Here is a 20409-nt window from a genome sequence, read left to right on the forward strand (position 1 = left end):
AACATTAGTGTGCTCTGTTACTATGTTACGGCATATGTTAATGTTTTTGGGGTGACCACAGATGTATAGTAATGCAACACTGTATAAAAATTTGGCGCAAGCAAGCGCTTCGTATGCTTGGTATTATTTCTGTGCTTGTTAATGCAATCTGAATAATTAAGCAATTATAGTAATGAAATTAAACGCAAATAATACAGATATAGACATGCAAAATGCTGATGCTGTTCATAAATCAACTGTGGCCATGGAGAAACCAACTACAAATTCCATAACACCAACGCTCAGCAAATCTGAGGTACAATCTTCAAACAAAACTAAGCGCTTTCCTGGAAATTTGCTGCTTCGAAATTTACTAAACGACGCCGAGTCGGCCACCGACAGTAGTGAGCAGCAAACGGAAAATGAACAGCACAACACAGCAGAAATGCGACAAACACCACAAATGGCAGCAGAAACGACAGCTGAAGAAAAGCATCGAGCAAGAACACAACATAGTAAGTAGAAAGTTGTTAAATCGAAACTAGTTATCAAGGCTAATGACTTTCTTTAGGAAAGCGCGACTTGATCAATTTGCAGTCAAACTTGAGCCCCAAATACATTGGATATGCCAATGCCAACTCCCCAATAACCACAATGTCTGAAAATTTAGACAAAATGCGCACAACACGTCGCCGTAATCAGCCTCTAAACAGCAGCTGTGAACTAAATGCCAGAGATAGGGACAGCGATGTGGCGTCGCCTAAGAGCTACGTAACGGCTGGTGCCTACATGAGTCCCATTGATAAGCTGCTCATTAAAAATGGCGCCAATTCACCCAACAGCACGGGCTTCGAGGCCGACGCTGAGGATGTGGCATTGATGAAACCATCACGCAAACAGCTCAAGCGTAAACTGAAACGTGGCCCAAAGCAAAAGATTAAGAGCATTCGAACGGATGATGCAGCCAATAAATCTAGTGTAGATTCAAATGTGGAGGAGCAACTGCCGCAGGTAGAGGGTATAGTGGAAAAAAGTCCTGACCAACCTGAGCTATCAATCAAAGTTGAGCCAATGGAAGAGGTTGTGGAGCAAAAAATATTTCAGACTGATGACCAAAATAATGTTGAACCAAAGCTAAAAGTTGAGGAAATTAAGGATGCAGACCAGGGCCCGGTGGAGTCTACGGCAATCGACGTTGAACCATTGCCATCTCCACCAGATCATATAGAGCCCGCCAACAATAGCGAGCAATCGATCAAATCGCCCTCATCAATCAGTTTAGATAGTGCAAAGGGCTCGTCAATTGTCACCGATGCGGGCTGGCCCACCTACCAGGTGGGTGATCTTTATTGGGGCAAGCTGTTTACCTACTGCTACTGGCCCTGCATGGTCTGTCCGGATCAGTTGGGCCAGATTGTGGGCAATCCACAGACGCATCCGCAACGCAAGTCAACGGACAGTGCGCCCGGAGCGCCGGTACCCATTCAGGTGCATGTTCGCTTCTTTGCCGATAATGGTCGTCACAATTGGATCAAGTCGGAGAATCTGTTGCCCTTTGCCGGTCTGAAAGCATTTCAGGATCTGCGCGAAGAGGTGCGCATCAAGCTCGGGCCCCGTAGCATCAAATACCGCCAAATGGTGGCCAAACAGAATAAGCTGCTCGTGTGGCACCAAGCCATCGAGGAGGCAGACATTGTTGCTCAGCTACCGTATGAAGAGCGCATGCAAAAGTTCTTTGACCTCTACGAATCAGCTATGTAAGTAGAAGCTAATCCATTATTAACTCATTCTTATACCTTTGCTTTTTGCTTCCGGTAGCACTCAGAACAGGGAGAAACGCAAGCAGACGAAGTCCGCCCGTCACGACACCTCCGATGTGGGCAGCAGCCTGTATGACTCCACCGATAATTTGCTGGCCAAGTCCACTTCTACGGGTCAGCTGGTGGCCGTCAAGCGAGAACGTTCGTCCACACCGTTCAGTCCGGCCTATTCGCCCGTCAAGCACAATCATCAGAAACGTGCAAAGCGGCGCAAGCTCAGCGGAAACGTTGAGGCCCAAGTGGGCTATACTTCTTCTGTTCCGGATGCTTCTGCGGAAAAGATGCATTCACCTGACTTGATTAACTATAAAAATCCAGAGTTTGGACAACTGTTCGATGCGGTCAAGGAGTACGTGATGGTTCATCGGCAGGAGGAGAAGGTTGAGAAGGTACTGCTAGCGGTGGTCCGTAACATTTGGTCACTTAAGCAACTGCAGCTGCGCGAATTGGAGCGAGATTTGGCCAATGGCGATGAAGAGCTGTTGGGATCGGCTCGCCTGGGCGCGGAACGCGGACGCGGCGCTGGCACCATAAAGCGTCTCTCGAATCGTCTGAAGACCATGATGCTGCGACGCAGTCTAACGCCAGTTGTTCCGTCCAACTCAAGTGCAGCTGCATCCCATTCAACACTGCATACCCCAGAGTTAGTGGAACCGGATCGACAACTCGCGGAGCAAAACAAAGTGAAAAAACCCATTGGCAGAGCCATTGAGGAAGTGATCGACGATATTCTGCAGCTGGACCGCAAATATCTATTTCGTGGTCTAAATCGCGAGCCTGTGTGCAAATACTGCTACGAACCGGGCGGCAATATACAGCGCTGTTCGCTCAACTGCAACACCTGGTTGCATGCCACGTGCCTGGCGCAGCAGGGGAGTGCAAGTAGCAAACCAATGAAAGCTCCAAAGGCAATTAACAACACGCCCGAGCCGCTGTCCAGCTCATCGCCCGTTTTAGACGTAGAGCCGACAACTACGACAGCGGTGGTTAAGCACATAACTGGCGATGAGGTGAAGCGGGAGCAGGAAGAGGCGGAGAAGCAGTCACTTATATGTCAGGAATGCGCCACTGGCAAATCGAATGCCTGTTGCATATGTCATGAGCACCAATTGCCAGTCAGCTCGCCGCCGACATCGCCAATAAAGCTGGAGACAGAGGAGACTTCTGCGGCCAGCAACAAGCTGATCCACTGCAGCCAACCACTGTGCAACAGTGTGTTCCATGCCAGCTGCTGCAAGTATTGGCCGCAGGCGAACGTCAGCAACTCCATGACACGCTGCCCGATGCACGTGTGCCACACCTGCGTCTCGGAAGACCCCAGCGGCAAGTACCAGCAGCTGGGCAGCGCCAAGCTGACGAAGTGCGTCAAGTGCCCGGCCACGTATCACCAGGACTCTCGCTGCATTCCAGCAGGCTCGCGCATGCTAACCGTCACTCATCTAATCTGTCCCAGGCACAACATTGCCAAGGCGGACGCTAACCTAAATGTGCTGTGGTGCTACATCTGCGTGCGTGGCGGCGAGCTGCTCTGCTGCGAGACCTGCCCCATTGCGGTGCATGCGCACTGTCGCAACATTCCAATCAAGACCAACGAGAGCTACATCTGCGAGGAGTGCGAGAGCGGACGTCTGCCACTGTATGGCGAGATCGTGTGGGCCAAATTCAATAACTTCCGCTGGTGGCCTGCCATCATATTGCCGCCTACGGAGATACCCAGCAATATACTGAAGAAGCCGCATGGCATGAATGACTTTGTGGTGCGTTTCTTTGGCACCAACGATCACGGCTGGATATCGCGTCGACGCGTTTATCTGTATATTGAGGGCGACACTGGCGACGGCAACAAGAGTAAGTCCCTAATGTCTAAGCGCTATATGGCCGGCGTGGAGGAGGCAACACGTTTCCTCAAGATCATCAAAGAGAAACGGCAGGAACAGGCCTTGGGTCGATTAACTGGGAATAAGCTTCACCCGCCGCCGTATGTCAAGATCAAGACTAACAAACCGGTGCCGCCCGTACGATTCGTCTACAACGAGCAAGATCTGAACATCTGCGACTGCAAGCCGGGCAGCGCCCATCCCTGTGGCCCCGAATCGGGTTGCCTCAATCGTATGCTCTACCACGAATGCCATCCGGATTACTGCCATGCGGGCACCCGATGCGAGAATCAATTGTTTGAGCTGCGCAAGTCGCCACGCCTGGAGGTCGTCTACATGAACGAACGCGGCTTTGGCCTGGTCTGCCGTGAGCCCATCAAGGAAGGCGATTTCATCATCGAGTATGTCGGCGAGGTCATCAATCATGCCGAATTCCAGCGTCGCATGGCCCAAAAGACTAAGAATCGGGATGAGAACTTTTATTTCCTGGGCGTAGAGAAAGATTTCATCATTGATGCGGGTCCCAAGGGAAATCTGGCTCGCTTCATGAATCATTCCTGTGAGCCGAACTGTGCGACCCAAAAGTGGACAGTGAATTGTAATAATCGCGTGGGACTCTTCGCCATCAAGGACATTCCAGAGGTAAGGAATATGATGAAGACAGAAGAAACCCATTTTAATTTCATTATCATTGCAGAATACTGAGCTCACGTTCAATTATCTATGGGATGATCTGATGAACAATGGCAAGAAGGCTTGCTTCTGCGGCGCCAAGCGTTGTTCCGGCGAGATTGGCGGCAAGCTAAAGGACGAAGAGATGAAGGCAAGCAAATGCTTCAAATTCAATTAAACAATATCTATATGTATCAATATCCCTACACAGGACACGAAACTGAAGCAATTGGCAAGACAGAAAGGCATTCGCATTAATGTCAGCGCACCCAAGAAGAAAACAGTTAAGAGGGCCAAAACCAAGCAGATCAGTGCAGACGCTGTGCCCCCAACGGAATCAACAGCGGATGCTGCAGAGACTGCAACTACTACTGCTGCTGAGGCTGCTGCCTCTGCCGTGCCGGAACCGTAGTTTAATAGACATGATTATAGATTATATTATATATATATATACATTTACGGCATATTTGTTGCTTATTATCTTTTTTATTAAATTTTTTATACACAACTCATTCAATTACGCCGGACTATGGACGCTTCTATATTTACATATATAATTTATTGTTTGTTATGATTAAGTATGAACGTTGTAGAACAGTTAAGACTCATGAAAAATGTATATTTAAAAGTTTTTGAAATAATTTTTGAAAAGAATAAACGCAAAAGGCATTGCACGGACTCAGTAGTATTCAAAAATTTTTATTTCATCATTAAATCAGTTCATTATTTGGTTCACATTATATATAGATATATAAATTTATGTATTGATATAGTTGCTTCGACAACTGCCCGTAGAAAAATATGCTTATATATACATATGTGCGCACATATCATATATGTATGTATGAATGTATACATATTTTGTTCCACTTTTGGTTTAGTCGCTTAGCTGACCTACAGTAAAAATGTAGACAACTCTTTGGCATTGACATAACTCGTACTCGTACAACTAAGAACGAAAAAAAAACATAACTAAAGATATATATTACGTCTTAAATTTAGAATCTAAGAGTATGCACTTTAATCTTAAGTAGGATTAACTACTTTGTAACGAGCGAGAGAGAGAAGGAGGCGGAGAAGTAGAGAAGCGAATGCCAAACGTAAAGAAAACAAAACGATGATATATCAAAAAAGGAAACGCAGATTGTTAAACTGGCGGCGGATCATTCAACAGTTTCTGCTGACTAAAGTGACCCGCATTGAACTTTGGAACGACGGCTTCAATTTTCTTGACAATGGAGTTCAGCGACTCCCGCGACATCTCGTAAAGCGTGTTGAGCGAGATCAAACGCAGGCCGCGCTGGTTGCACACTTCAATCACAGACCATTTCTCAAAAAGCTTTAAGCAATTGCGCACGGAGTCAGTCGAAATGCTTTCAGCTAGAAAGAAAATTAATTAGTTTATTATCTTAGGGCCTCAAATTTTATAGCAGTGCTTCTTACCATATACACAGCTACCGCGGGTAACTTTATTGGATATATCGTTGATAACAAAACTGATAAATTCTGATTCCAGCATTGCGCTGCGGTGGAGAATTTGCAGCGACTGCGCGACAGCCAAATATGTGGCGGCAAATGGTGCCAAGACCTCGCAAATGTTGCGCTGCTGTTCGAGTGTTTCTCGGGCCAGCAACAGCAGATCGGAATCCTGCGATACGTGCTGTAAGTCTTCACTATCATTATTATCATAGTCGTCACTCTCATCCAATTCGTAGGCCAATCGACGAGCTAAGCGTTGCGTTTCTGCCGTATGACCAGAATCTTGAACCTATAAATAGAATCTTTAGGCTATATAATATATATGTATGTTTCATAATGCATTACCTCACTTCGGCGCAGACAACCATTGATAAGAAGCTCGTCTAGTTGTTTATGCAGCAAATTCTCCAATACTTGCGTTGGCTTGTTTAATATAAATTCGTAACGATAGACAAGACAATTCTCCAGAGCAGTCTCAATTAGTTTTCTTTGCGAAACACCTGGTGCTTCATTAGCATCGTCTTTGGCTTCTGGCAAGAGCGAATGAAATGTAGTCAGCAAAATGGAACTTAGGGCAAAATGAGGCGTTAGCATGTTGGAGTAGTACGACAGCTCTATGAAACTTTCCACCGTGGGTACAGCACGTATGAACATATGGCCATTCTCGTCGCGTACGCGGGTTACCAAACCTGTACAAATGTTGAATATATATATCAAAAATCTATAGAGTGATGGACAAGAGTATCGCCTACCTGTGCCCAGCAGATCACAGGCATAAGCCACAATGTGCGCCGATTCGCCTGAGAAACCCAAATCCTTGAAGCCAGTCAGTGTATTACGCAAATCATCAAGCGCAGCGGCAATTAGCTGCTCTTCGGCGCCATTGCGAAAACGTGTGAGCAGCAAGAAGGCCAGAGCATTGGTAGACATCACAGACGTGGCTGCAGCACAGTCAAAAACTACCTGGCGTGAGATGCTTTCGATAAGATTGCGATGTTCCTCACAGACGACATCGGTGCCGTACAACGAGGACGTTGATTGATTGTGCTGCAGGGTTCTGTAGGCGAAAAAAAAAAACATATTTGAAATATATATACCTGCATATATTATATTCTGTTACCTGGATGCAGGCTTATACACCTTTGAGTTGCCATCTTCACGTGCAATTTTATTGTACGAGCTGACGAGCTCGCGTATTGAATAGGGTTCATTGAAGTCAATGCGCATCAGACCATAGTTGGAGTTGAGGGCTTTCCAAATGCCCGAAATGGCCTTCCTGAACGACTCAGGCACCTTTTTCTCGCCCTTCTGTTCACGCACAAAATTACCATCAACCAGACGCTCGTAGTTGACAGAGACCGGCACCAGCAGAGCGTCCGGTATGCTGCCATCCATGAAGGCATTCACAATCACTGATAATATGCCGCCCTTGGGCATGCAAGGCTTGCCCGTACGCGTTCGTCCGCCCTCGATAAAGAACTCAACGTTGTGACCCTGTTTCAGAGCGTGCGTTATATACAAATGTAGAGCTGCACGATAGAGCACATCTTTCTTGCCCTCGACGGGATCGATTTTGCGCTTAATAAAGAAGGCGCCTAGGCCACGCAGTAGAGTGCCAAAAACTGGTATCTGGAGATTGTTGCCAGCGGCAACCAGTGGACTTCGAATATCATTGTTGGTCAGTATGAAAGTCACCATTATGTAGTCCAAGTGACTGCGATGTAGTGGCACAAAGATCAGCGGTGTGTCTGGCGAGCGTTTCGAGGCATTCTGCAACATTTCGATTTGTTTCGTATTGGTCACAACGCCAGATAGGAAGCAGGGCAGCAGTTTGTAGAGCAGCCAAGAGGTTATGGCAAGCAAGGTGTTGTTCAAAGTGGAGCCCATTTCCTTGAGTATTGTGATGGCGCGTTGCTCTTGCTTATGCAGTATCTTTTGATACGATATACCCTCCTTTTCGTCTTGTTCCTCATCTTTATCGCCGCTTATGCTGCGAGCAAGCAGTCGATGTCCATTTTTGGCATAGCGTTCTTCACGCAGAGCTTGTTCGGCTGCCTGTTTAATGGCATGTTTAAAGACGGCATCATTGTGAACAATTTCCGTGACCTGCGCAACATAGAGGATAAGAGGTTAACTCAAATTATTATGTAGACCATGCACTCACCTGGCGGTAATCAAATTTCTCACTTCGCACCACCTGAGCCACATAGGGCAATACACTGCCCCAGTCGAAAACGCTTTTGAACGGCTTTACTCCAGCATGAGGCGTCAGCTCTAACATATTCCGAGTGCCGATGCCATGCTCCAGAAAGTTTTGCGGTTTTGGTTCCTGCATAAGCATAATAATGTCAGATTTTAGTAAATATATATGTATGGATACATGTGATGCAATTCGCCCGCGCAAATGCAAAAATACGTAATACAATCCGTCTACCCATTCGAATCAAGAACAAGACTTACCTCAAACCAGCCACGCGCCCTAAATTCATTCATTTTAATTAAAACTACCAAATTCGTTTATATGTATGTATGTTTGTGCTTTGCTTCTGTATTAAAAATTCTCATTTCATTCAATAAAGCGCCGGCAACTGAATGCGTTGAGCGATAGCTTTCGTCCAGCTTTACAAATGTATATCGATTGCAAATTCAATCGATTCGCACAACAACAAAGATGGCAACTCCACGGAATTTTCGAATGGCGCCACATGTAATGTTTGCATGTGTACGCTGTGTGATTTACTGAATGAAAATCTTATCAGCTCGCATTTCACTGTCCACACATTCATACATATGTACATACATAGCCGTGTACACATGTATTTCATTGCGTGCTCTAAGGTTAATGAATGCATATGCGATTTGATAAGCGGTGTAAACTTACATTTGGACGGAGCGTAAATAAAATCTCATTGCCAATGGTGTTGAACTTTCCCAGCGATGAACGATAGCTTAGATTTAAATTGGGAAATAAACGGGCGATAATAGCGGGTGCTCTGTAAACAAAAAATTCAAACAATACATAAAGATTATCATATGTCTACTATTGGAAAATAGTTTTTGACTACCGTATGTTATGTGAAAATTAATAAATAGTTACTGCTATTATATTCAAAAGTGCGCAATAAAAAGTACGATTGCCCCACTGAAAGCACCTCATATAGTCTGTAGTCCAATTTGCTATATACAGCGAAACGTACGTATGTATTTTATAAAGTTCACTAACCTAGATTATATACATTCATACATGTACGATTGCCTGATAAGTAATTAGTTGCCCACAAAAACAAAGCTAATCAAATTGTGTGCAAAGAAAATTTAACTGTATAATATATACACATACACATTCATACATATACGCAAACACAAATTATATGTAAGAGCAACAAAGTGGCAAGGACGTTCATCATCTGGTGAATATCGACTACACTATCGAAACTATGTTGCCAGATAGATAAATGAGAAACCGTTATTTGTGAAAATATACTCGAAATGTTTCCTGTACATTGCAATAGTTGTTTCAAAAAACGGGAGGCTGCGCCAGGTACAGAATATTTGCTTACTCGCTGTCATCATATAATCTGCGCTAAATGCGCGCCCAATTCAACAAATGGCGAGCGAAAGTGTCCCGTCTGCAATCGTAGCTTTAGTAGCGTAGCCATTACAAGCTCGATGCCAACCCATGCTGCCAACTATTTTACCAATCCCAGCATATTTTTGAAAATGTATCGGAGTATTAGCCAATTCCAAAGTGATCAACGTAACTCGTACTATGCAAACTACTACAAAAATCAGGCGCAATTGCCAAAGAAAAAACTCAAGCTGCAGGGTTACATAAAGCTGGAAGCTCAATTGCGGGAGCAAAATGACAACGAAATGCGACGCATCAGAGAGTTACGTAACTACATCGACTACTACGAAAGGAACGACGAAAAGTTTCCTGGCAATGCAAGTTACAGCTCTTCTGATATATCGAGTACATCGCGCATGATTAGCCGTCCACGGACGCCCTCCCTTAGCGCCACTGACGACACCACGCTCACAGATGACGGTGACATGAATGAAAGCGCTCATATGGAGAAATTCGATAAGCTGCTCTCGCAGGCAACCTTAACAATATCCCAACGCGCGAAGCTTAAGAGATCTAAAAGACGAGACTCTAGAAATAGCGTTAAAAGTCCGTGAGATAAATGCTCACTAATTTGGTAACAAAAAACACGAGAAAACAATATTGACGTCTAAAAATTTAATTAATTTTCATATCTTAGTATAAAAAACCCATTTAAATTCTCATCTTAAGTTCAACTACTCTAAAAATTAGATGTTTAAAATGAAATATAAAGTCCATATTGTATTATTTGTTAAAACAAGTATTTAAGCTAATAATGTTCTGCTATAGGAAATAAGATTACTCAAAAATTTATTTGTTTCAGTTACTCGTGTATGGAAAGTTTTTTCTTAGTTTCAAGCTTTAGCTCGACTACACATAAACAATAAACATATATGTACATATACGTATGTGTATGTATTTATACATGCATATGTATCAGTATTTACGTATTATATGATAATACGAAATAAGAGCCTCATCAGATTAGAATTACTTAAGACTTGGACGCGCTAATTTCAACAGCAGTCGATTTCAATTCAGAACGTTCTTTATATTTAAATTGTACTTTAAAATCAAATTTGGTAAATACAAAATATGAAAATAAAAATATGTAAATGCTAATATTGGCTATAAAGAGTATGTGGTTTATTAGTTAGCATTTATAGCATTTGCATGTGTTCGTTTATGAGCTCATGCATAGTCATTCTGTTTATTGCAGTTTTGATCGTTTATTGGTTTATAATTCGAACTGAGGCAAACATCAATCAGCTCAAATTATGAATTGAGCTTTGCACTGCTATTAAGTAGCTGATTGAGATTAGCTTTACGGAGCGATTAAGGGGGTGCACTCGAAATAACAATAGCAAAAACTTAATCCGATAATTAGCTGGTCATTTAATATTTATTTACAGAACACACATACATACATATAGAGAGAGGAGATTTTCAATTATGATAATTGTTGCCAAACGGTCGAACGAGTGCTATCACAACAGTGAGTGTTATCACAACAACACTTAGAAGAGAATGATCGTACGGGAGAGCGGCGTTGTGGGAAGCAGGGAGAGAGAGAGCGAGCACAGGTGTGAGTGCATGCAAAACGAACTACAAATACATTGAATTTTGCGTCAGCAGTGGGCGAATGCACTTGCATGCAAATGACCTTTGTGCATCCTTAGACTACTGACACTATCGACTGACTATTGACTATCGGCTGTTCTTCCTTTGGCCCCGCCACGTGCTCGATAAGTGCAATGCGTCACATACCCAAAACGACACGTTTACACACATATGTAGATTTGGCGAACCAAATTTAAAAGCTCGTTTCGAATGCGCTGCATACCTTACGCGTCACAGCAACAACACTCAACGGTCGGTTTACTACGCGATTTTTAAGTGTTTTCTTTGTATACCCGAATGTGCATGTGTGTGTGTGTCTAAATATAACAAAGCTTTTCAAAACCAATTTATACGCATACATGCATACATAAATATATATGTAAGTACATGCATGCATCCAATGCAGTAAGTCACATTTGCATTGGTTTGCATTTTTAAGGGAAGCTTTTTCACTTTAAGATTACAACTTTGTCATTTTTAAATTAATTTATCGAACCACTTTCTAATCGAATAGGTGAACGATAGCTGGTGATAAGAAAATTTACGCAATTAACGTACGGAGATTTATTTACAATTTTAACTTCTATAGAAATGCAATGTATGCAAGAATTATAAATATGTTCTGGTATTTGTCTTCATCTTTATCTCATTGCTGATAAGAACAGCTCATTCAGAGTATATGACTAAAGCTTAATGAAAATGACAGATTGCATAAGTCCAATATAATCGTCTTCATCTGGTAAGCTTTCACTTGCATTGTGTAAATATTTTTGAAAAACGCAATCACAGCTTAAACAGATGCGTACCAATTTAGTAGCCACTACTGTATTTAGGTATGTATGCATATGTATGTGTGTTTCTGTTAGTGCATGCATACAGATGCGTTCTGTATGTACAGCTGACTGTCGGCGTCATTAATTGAACTTGACAGATGCTGTTGGCTATTGTTGCCGGCAGAACCACTGACGACGCCATCACCAGATGACTTCTCTTGCTTCCCAAGCCCTAGGTTAGGTTAACTTACCGAGTTTTAGCAAAAACGTAGTACACAATAAGTGCCACTGATGCGATTTCGATGCCGCCAAGCAAGGAAATTTCCGCCACACATTGGGCAAAGTTTAAAACGGACGTCAACATGATGAACAAAGTAAAATGTTCAAACTTTGGCGTCCAAAGTGCGTGGCCTTTTGTAATGGCGGCCCGCAATTATGATGACACCCAGCAGTAGTGGCACTGATATAAAGTTGATGTTGCTGGCTGATATGTACTTTGCCTTGACTGTCCGCAATCTTTGCGGAAAATTACGACGCGCATGGAAAGAGCGCCTCCTGCTCTCACTGTGTCTGTCAGTGTTTACGTGCTGCTGTATACAGATGCGCCCCGCTCCGTTCGCCTATTCCCTGTGCGCTTGTGTGCTCTGGCCATATACTGCGTTCTACTCTACATAACCAGACATCATCGTCGATGTCGCGACCCGTAATTCACGAGACAACGTTGTGAATTTTATTAAAGTATCGTATGATTTGGATTCTGCGCTTTGATTTATTCCAATTTCGTTTTATTTGCATCAATCTTGATAATTCACGCTTTATTATCGTTCTTTGATTTGTGCTATTTTATTAATTTGTATACTTGTGTGTGTGTTTTTTATTCGTATTTCGAGTGTGCAATAAAAAAACGAAAAATTGTTTTTGTTCTATTTTGGCACAGACACTTCTTATTCCCTTCCTTGTGTGGGGTAATTGCAACGGATTTGTCGTTGTTGCCGGCTTCCTTTGTTATTGGTGGTGAATGGTTTTTTCATTCTTTGTGTTCTTTTTATTTTCGTTTTTTTTTTTTTTTTTTTTTTTTTTTTTTCAAAACGTAGGGCACAGAACGCGCAGATGATACGTCCGCTCGGCTCGAGCGCGCAATTCGGAATAAACACGCTTGCAATCGTTGCTCTTTAATTAAATGCCAATTAACGTGTGACAACAAAAGTGGACGGAAACACATAAAAAACAACATATAACAAATACATTTGTATATAAACTAAGCGCAAGCCGAAGATCACCAGCAGCAACAATTCACGAATGACACAAGTTCTGCCGATAAGAGCATCGATAGGCAACTACTGACTGAATGTTATCAGCTGGTAGGAGAGACTACCCAAAAGAGAGAGGCAGCACATCAAATACTCTCTTTGAAAAAGAAGCATCGCGACTAGCGAGCAAAACTGAGAGCCACACATGACGTAGCGGAGAGAGCGGCCAAGATTATGTAGCTTTCCGAGGCAGCGCGAACAGCACTCTCTTTTTGAAGATAAGCGTCGGCAAGGTGTGAGAGTGAGGGGGGGAGCCAACGAGCAGTAAACACGCGGCATCAATAAGAGCAACAATTGAAATTGCCTAAGACTAAATAGTTTAATTAGATATTACTTTCGCACTGTATTATGAATAAAATTCATACAACTTTTGTTATTTATTATATAAAAAGAGTTTTGTAGTCGGCTATTATGTGGAAAGTACGTTTACTTCTTGGCCGCGGGCTTCTTAGCGGCAACCTTCTTCTTGCGGGCGGCCAACAGCTTGGCGCGGTTGGCAGCAGCCTTTGTGGCGACATTGGCGAAATGCGACTTAGCCAGCTCGACGTTCTGTTTCTTGGCCTTGGCTAGAACCTTGGCCACGGTACGCTTCTCAGCGGCCAGGGCAGCACGACGCTTGAGGACCTCAGCATAGGGATTCAACTTGATCAGTTGACGCACGTTGGACAGAGGATTGAGGCGGCGCACACGACGGAACACCTGCTTGCGTGGGTCACGCAGCACCTTGCGGATCTCCTCGGATTTCAAGAGGCGCGACAGATCTGTGTTGGCCATCTTGGGCTGGGGCAGATTGTAGCCCTTCTTCAGAGTGGATGGCTTCTTCCAGGTGCCGAACAGATCGTTCAGGCGTGCGAATGCCGACTCGGTCCAGATGACGAAACGGCCAACGTGACCGCCTGGAGCCAGTTTCAGCAAGTTCAGTTTATCCACACTGATTGTCTCAATGCCGGGGATATTGCGGAAGGCCTTGCGCAGACCCTCATCCTTGTCGTAGACAACCAGAGGACCACGACGGGCAATGCGGCGACGGTCGCGCATGGTACCACGGCCAGCACGGAAGCGCTGCGACTTGTACACCTGCAATGAGTTTTACACATTTAGTATAAATAGTTCAATGTAAATTGATGCAGCTGTGGCCCTCCACTGCAAACGATGGCACCTTGGAATCAGGCTGCAATCGTAACGCCTAGGAGGGCAGTTTATTTAGCAACGCATTATTGCTTGAGATGCTGGTGTAACGGAAAAATACAATATCTATATGATTCCGCCCAGGAATACGTTGCGTATATGAGAACAATTAACGATATTGCGTACAAACCTTCTGGATATCTGCCCAGATCTTCATGCGACGTAAGAAGACGACGGCCTGCTTGGTTTTCTGCAGCTTCTGGACCTCATCGGACACAACCAATGGGAATTCGGAAACGCCATCGATGATGTGTCCCTTCGACTGCACCAATGCGGGTACACCGGAGGCGGCGATAGCCGACACCAAAGCATAACGGCGTTGGTTTACATTCACCTTGCGGTGCCAGCGACGGAAGGTCTTGGTTGGTGCGAACATGCGACCACCACGGCACATGTTACCGAAGGCACCCTGACCGGAGCGGTGAGTACCGCCACCACGGACACGGGGAATACGTGCAACAGCACGTCCAGTACCCCAGGACTCGGCAGAAGTCTGGTGACCTGGTTTGATAAAATAGATAAATTGGTTTTAATTTGTTACAAACAAACAAGAAACAAAAAGTTGCACTTACCAGCCAGTTCGCTGACGGCATAGGCCTGACGGTTGTTGCGGCGCATCAGCTGGTGCACTTCGTTGACCACATCCGGACGAATGGGTGCCTTGAATACGGCAGGCAGGCAGATGTTCTTCTCCTTAACTGCCTCATTCTTTTCCGTGTACACGGAGACCAATGGCCTAGCGTTGCCTAAGCTCTGCAAGCATTACAAATGAATTACATTAAATTGACATCACAATAGTCGCGCGGCCGACGCACACTGTTAACACGTGGAGGTTAGGACGAAGTTTTCGGGCATTATTTTTAGTGTTTTTCACGTTTTAACTCTGTAAAATAGCCGTTTTTGCAGTATACGGTGGCACGGACAACACTCAAACACATTTGCTCACCATTTTCGCTGATTTTTAATCCCAATAAATGGTTTTAATTTTTCTGCAAACGCAGATGCCGTCCTCTATTTAATAAGAAGAACGAAGAAAGAAAGAGAGCTGCCGGAAACGACCTAAAAGTGCTGCCACTCGTTTTTCAGAGGCCATGGTTGCATTTCTGACAACATGGCTGTTGGACTGTCAAATAATTTCTGTTTAAAATACGATATATGTCTATCGAATATTATGGACGTTTTACAGCACTATATAAATATAAACAAAATATTGTGTGTTGCGTTTTTACCAAGAATAATTTCGTTTTTATAATTACTGAAACAAATGGCCGATGAAGTTATTGTTGATGCTTTGCCTTACATAGATCATGGCTATGATGACGTGGGCGTCCGAGAATCGGTAATTAAAGTGTTTTATACTCACTTTTTTGTTATGCTAACTATTCGTTTCCATTTCAGGCACTAGCCATGGTAGAGGAGGAATGCCGGCGCTATCGGCCAACCAAGAACTATCTAGACCATCTGCCCCTGCCAGCATCATCACCATTCGAGACGCCATTGATGATCAATGAATTTGAGCGGATACAAAATCGTTTGCCTATGGAAACGCTCTCCATGAAGCGCTACGAACTGCCGCCTCCACCCTCTGGCAAGCTGTCTGAGGTGTCTGCCTGGCAAGAGTCGATTGAGAACTCCATGGCACAGCTGGAACATCAGTGGGTGCGTTCGTTGAATCTTGAGCTAATGTTAGATTACGGCACCGAAGCCTGGAAATCGTATCTGGAAGTATTCACAGCCATGCAGGCCAAAGCCCAGCTACAGTTGCAGCAGCTGAAAAAGGACATGCAGGACATCAATTGGCAACGTAAACAGGCGCAAACACAGGCCGGTGAAAAGCTGCGTGCTCTAGAGGCACACTGGGTGCTTCTCGTATCAAAAAACTATGAAATTGAGACCGAGTGCGTTGAGCTAGAAAAAGTCATAAAAGCGGCGCGCGAGCAACTCGCGCAGCTGGCGCCACCTAGTGTAGAGCCAGAGCAAACGAATGGCCATGCCACAAAGGAGGAGGAGAGCAAGGCCCACGATAGCAATGGTGATATGAAAGAGGAGGGGGAAGAGAAGGAGCATCCTGCTGTGGAGGCTCCTAATGTGGAAGCTCCTGCTGTGGAGGCTACTAATCAAGATGAGGGCGAGGGCTCAAATGATTCATAGTCTCGCTGTAGTTTTTGTTTACTATAATTTGTACAATTTGAATTAAATATACATACATACATCTCTCTATATATATTGAGTCGTATAACAAGCAAAATGCGAATACTTTGTATAAATATAGGATTCGTGTGTTTGTGTGTGTGTGTGTGTCTAGATCTAGATTCGAGATTATGCAATTGTAGTTAATACAGCTTCCATTCGCTGTCCTCAGTTGTAGTCGTGTATGGCACATTTGTGATACTATCTATGGCTTATGGCTCGCACAGGAGCGCGAGGTGGGAGCAGCAGCAGCAGTAGCGGATCGAAAGGAAAAGGAGCAGCATATAAAGGAACCATAGCAATTAGCAGGATATGTGGCGGGCATGTGCGCTTCATCGCTCCCGTGCATTGATTAACCAAAAAGCCAAGCAAACAGTTAAAGGATTCGCTGTCAACATCTACAGCGTTGTCTCAGGAACATGTTCCGACTGTGGCAACCTGTGCCGCTGCTGCATCATCAGTAGTTGCTCCTGCTCCAGCCGCATGTCGGCCACCTTCTGCTCCAGTTTCTTCATGCGCATCTGATATTTGCGTTTACTCTGTTCCAGCAGCTGGCTCAGATTGCTGCAAAGGAGGAAGAGTCTTGGTTAAATCTATACACTGGATATCTGCTACTTCTACACTTACTCGTTGGATTTTTGCAGTTGCCGAAAGTTCTGATGCATTTGCTCGCACTTCTCGTCGTTAGCCTTGTGTGTGGCATTGATGCTCAGCAGGGTCTGAATGCGACTCTTTAGCTCCGCCTCCCGGCTGAGCGCCTCGACCAGCTGCTGCTCGGTGAGCGCCGCCTGCTCCGCCTCCGAGTAGGACACCCGATTGTTGGCCTGCAGTTGCTTCAGTGCTTCATGGAGAATGCTCACACGCTCATTCGCGTACTGCTGCTCTTGCTCGGCCTCCTCCTTTTTGGCCTTCAGCTGTTGGTTTTGCTCGCGCAAGTCCAGCAGCTCCTGCATGATGACAGCCATCTCTAGATCCATGGGCGAGTGCTTCTCCTTGTCTAGCTCCTGATCCTTCTCCAAGGCCAAACGCTTCTTCTCAAACACATCACAGAACGGCGACTCCAGATTGACTATGGTCTGCTGCACCACGGAGCGGCGGCCCTTCAGCTTAGAGACATGACAGCGCAGACGATTATCATCGTCGCTCGACCATTGCTGCTTGTGCTTGGGCACATTTTCCACACCCAGATTCATGTTGTGCTGCCACGGCCCCAAGCTATTCTCGCACAGATCCTTCTCGCTCTCCAGTCGGGCTAGCAGATGATGCGCCACTGTTTCCACGGCTCGCCGACTCTCCTCGGCGGCAGCGGATTTATCGTTCAGCAAGGCCAACCTGCATGACAATCATTCAATCAAGCAATCAATCAATTAACTCAAGTGATATGCCCACCTGCTCTCCAGCAGCGCCAGCATCACATCGTAAGCCTCAATGGCGCGATCGCTGCAGTTGAGCGCCAGCTGCAGGGCCACAGCATTCGATTCGTATTTGCCGCAGAGCAGATAGAGATGCTCGGTGTGCTCCTTGGACTCGTCCAAGGTGAGGGAGAGCAATGTGTTGCGCACTTTCATTTGCTCCAGCTGGCGCTGCACTCGCTCCAGCTCTAGTTGCAGGGGCGCCATCAAAGTATCCATCAAAGTGTTCTGCTTGCAAACCAAATGCTCGACAAGATTGATGTCCTGTTGGAGGTGGAGGGCAGAGTGTAAAGACTGTGCATGGATCACTTGCTGCTGGCTGCTAGCTTACCTCATTGCTGAGCTCTGTGTGGTCTTTCTCCGGGTCAGGCGAGGCATCTAGCTGCGATTCACTTTTGCTGGCGCAACGCAGCTTCACGCGCTCGGCCATTTTGACGCACTTCTGCGGGCTGGTCACGGATACGCAAGCTGCAAGGATTTGGTTATTCGTAGGATAGTAGAGTAAGGCTTCCGCAAGAGTTGCCTGGACGTACCATTCAAATCATTAAGTTGGTTGCCATTCTCATTGGCCTCCATATCGCAGGCAAAGTATATGACATTGGGTTGATCCTCCACGACGGCTGAGTCCTTGTCCTTGGTGGCCAGCTCGGCCTGCAGCAACGCTATCTGTGCACGCAGATGCAGCACCTCCTCCTGCAGCGCCTCCAGCTGCCCCTTGCTAATGGCATCCTGTTGCTTGATGTGGGCATTCTCGGCGCTGGAACAGGCACCTTCGAAATCCTCCAATGGCTCCGTTTGACACTCGCCATCCGCATTGGTTAGATTCAGTTCCGAATCGTATATGGAGCCCTCCTGGTAGCTGACCTCTGTTGAAATTGATTTCTATATTGAGTCTATGAAATGCATTCATTGGGACTTACCGCTGCCCTCGCCCTCCGGCTCCTGCTCCTCCATTATGATATGCTCCTGTTTGCTGCGCAATTTCTTGCTAAGCTCTGCAATGACGCAGTGCATCTCGGTGATGCGGCATTCGTGGGCTTGACTAACCACCTCTAGGCGCTTGTGACACAACTCACGCTCCGCATTGCTCTCCGCGAGCTGGCGCTCAGTCTGTTGCAGGCGCTGCAACAGCTCGCGCACTCGATTCTCCAGCTGCTGCACCGACAACTGCTCCACCTGCAAGAGAGGAAGCCACAGATTAGTGGAGAGGCGAAAAGAAATCGATTTTCAGTTTTCACATTGATAGGCCGCCGTGACATGGGCTGTGCCATCAGCGTATATTCCCAACTGCGTCGCTTCTCGGCATGTTGAAAGAATCCCACGCCCCCGCTGCTTCCGCCAAGAGGCGTGTCACTGCAGCACAGGCAGCTCAGGCTGCGCGGCAGCAGCTCTTCCGATATCATGATCAAATTGAAAAGAGACCCAAAAGAAAATAAACGAATTTTCGCCAGCGATTACGTCGTCGTTGTTGCTGCACTTCGTCTTGCAGCTTGACCCTGTGTCTTGCAACGCAGCTGCGCAGTGTCAAAAATCCACACACTCGCGGTACATACACATGTGTGTGCGCGTGTGTGTGTGTATGTGTAACTATGTAACGGTCACTTACAATTTGTTGACAATTCGGCAATGTATGTATGTGTGTGTGTGTGTGTCTGTTTGTGTCCGTGAGTCTGTGTGTATTGTGTGTCTACGTGTGTGCGTGTGTATCCCTGTGTGCGTGTCTGGCTGCGTAGCCATGTAACGGTATTTACTTTGTTGACATCATGTCTGTGCATGTCTGCGTAACGGTCACTTACTTTGTTGACAATGTCGAGGGTCGAGCAGCTGGATATGTTGTTGTCGCTCTCGGTCGTGTCCCGCTGCGTATGCTCCGGTGAGTCTAGCTCAATGGAGTCCACAATATGCCTGTGTTGGCCTAGAGCAGTACTGGTGGCGCCTACACCGCCTCCGCCGCGCGGTGATATGCTGCCGAAGACGAATTCAATGTCATCGCCCATGACACCACCGCCACCTCCGCCGCCGCTACCACTCTTTGATATGGCTTTGATATCCCTTTGCTGCTGACGACGCGCCAGATCCGCACCAATCTTGGCAACGCGCGCTATTTGCACATCATTGGACATCATTGATAAAGTGTTTTGTCCACTTGTCTATCTGATTGGATTTTGTGTGTGCTGCTTATTTATTGACTAATTTGTCTGGCTCAGACGGTTGACTTTGTGTGCGCTGCGTTTTTTTACGCGTGTTTCGTTTGCTTTTGATTGGCGCTCCATTTCCACATTTTAATGGCACTTGAGTTCACATGGTCGGCGCAAACAGCAATCACTTTTAAGACATTTTTAATTCAAAAATTAAACGAAACAAAAATAACATTGGCAACAGCTACAAATTTCTTATCAGAAAATGTATACTATAGTAGACATGCAGTGTTGCACAACGCGGAAACTCCAGTCGACTGTGCTGTAAAACTGCGCCAAAAATT

At 45.5% G+C, this 20409-nt stretch overlaps 6 protein-coding genes across 8 annotated transcripts; 3 read left to right on the forward strand and 3 right to left on the reverse strand.

Annotated features, from left to right (window-relative positions):
* The first annotated feature begins 67 nt into the window (after nt 1-67).
* Nucleotides 68-5033, forward strand: NSD (Nuclear receptor binding SET domain protein). The gene is made up of 5 exons (XM_018003452.2): nt 68-494; nt 551-1736; nt 1798-4318; nt 4374-4499; nt 4560-5033. The coding sequence occupies exons 1-5, from the start codon at nt 173-175 to the stop codon at nt 4758-4760; spliced, it is 4356 nt and encodes a 1451-aa protein (XP_017858941.2). The 5' UTR covers nt 68-172; the 3' UTR covers nt 4761-5033.
* mino (glycerol-3-phosphate acyltransferase mino) lies at nt 5032-13180 on the reverse strand. Of its 2 annotated transcripts, XM_018003504.2 has the most exons (8): nt 12079-13180; nt 8709-8820; nt 7992-8156; nt 6948-7933; nt 6580-6884; nt 6173-6516; nt 5792-6116; nt 5032-5728 (listed from the first exon to the last, which is right to left on the reverse strand). In XM_018003504.2, the coding sequence occupies exons 1-8, from the start codon at nt 12189-12191 to the stop codon at nt 5496-5498; spliced, it is 2583 nt and encodes an 860-aa protein (XP_017858993.1). In that variant the 5' UTR covers nt 12192-13180; the 3' UTR covers nt 5032-5495. The 2 variants fall into 2 exon arrangements, with proteins under 2 accessions (XP_017858993.1, XP_017859003.2); XM_018003514.2 differs by lacking the exons at nt 8709-8820; nt 12079-13180 and adding an exon at nt 8288-8470.
* nenya (RING finger protein nenya) lies at nt 8869-12916 on the forward strand. The gene has a single exon (XM_089476254.1). It carries the CDS (start codon nt 9317-9319, stop codon nt 10007-10009), a length of 693 nt encoding a protein of 230 aa, XP_089332380.1. The 5' UTR covers nt 8869-9316; the 3' UTR covers nt 10010-12916.
* Nucleotides 13181-13455: 275 nt separating the features above from the next.
* On the reverse strand, nt 13456-15428 carry RpL4 (ribosomal protein L4). Its single transcript, XM_018003604.2, has 4 exons — nt 15272-15428; nt 14898-15078; nt 14456-14826; nt 13456-14214 (listed from the first exon to the last, which is right to left on the reverse strand). The coding sequence occupies exons 1-4, from the start codon at nt 15272-15274 to the stop codon at nt 13564-13566; spliced, it is 1206 nt and encodes a 401-aa protein (XP_017859093.1). The 5' UTR covers nt 15275-15428; the 3' UTR covers nt 13456-13563.
* Nucleotides 15429-15523: 95 nt separating this feature from the next.
* BCAS2 (BCAS2 pre-mRNA processing factor) lies at nt 15524-16547 on the forward strand. The gene is made up of 2 exons (XM_018003686.2): nt 15524-15664; nt 15724-16547. Exons 1-2 carry the CDS (start codon nt 15590-15592, stop codon nt 16474-16476), a joined length of 828 nt encoding a protein of 275 aa, XP_017859175.1. The 5' UTR covers nt 15524-15589; the 3' UTR covers nt 16477-16547.
* LOC108611078 (colorectal mutant cancer protein) lies at nt 16485-20338 on the reverse strand. 2 transcript variants are annotated; one of them, XM_018003538.2, is made up of 7 exons: nt 19724-20338; nt 18848-19103; nt 18461-18793; nt 18259-18395; nt 17905-18191; nt 17143-17847; nt 16485-17079 (listed from the first exon to the last, which is right to left on the reverse strand). In XM_018003538.2, exons 1-7 carry the CDS (start codon nt 20051-20053, stop codon nt 16914-16916), a joined length of 2214 nt encoding a protein of 737 aa, XP_017859027.1. In that variant the 5' UTR covers nt 20054-20338; the 3' UTR covers nt 16485-16913. The 2 variants fall into 2 exon arrangements, with proteins under 2 accessions (XP_017859027.1, XP_017859035.1); XM_018003546.2 differs by lacking the exon at nt 19724-20338 and adding an exon at nt 19166-19577.
* Between the last annotated feature and the right edge of the window lie 71 nt (nt 20339-20409).

The sequence above is a fragment of the Drosophila arizonae genome, chromosome 2 (assembly GCF_054131065.1).
Source record: "Drosophila arizonae isolate 15081-1271.41 chromosome 2, UAZ_ARI_1.0, whole genome shotgun sequence".
NCBI lineage: Eukaryota > Metazoa > Arthropoda > Insecta > Diptera > Drosophilidae > Drosophila > Drosophila arizonae.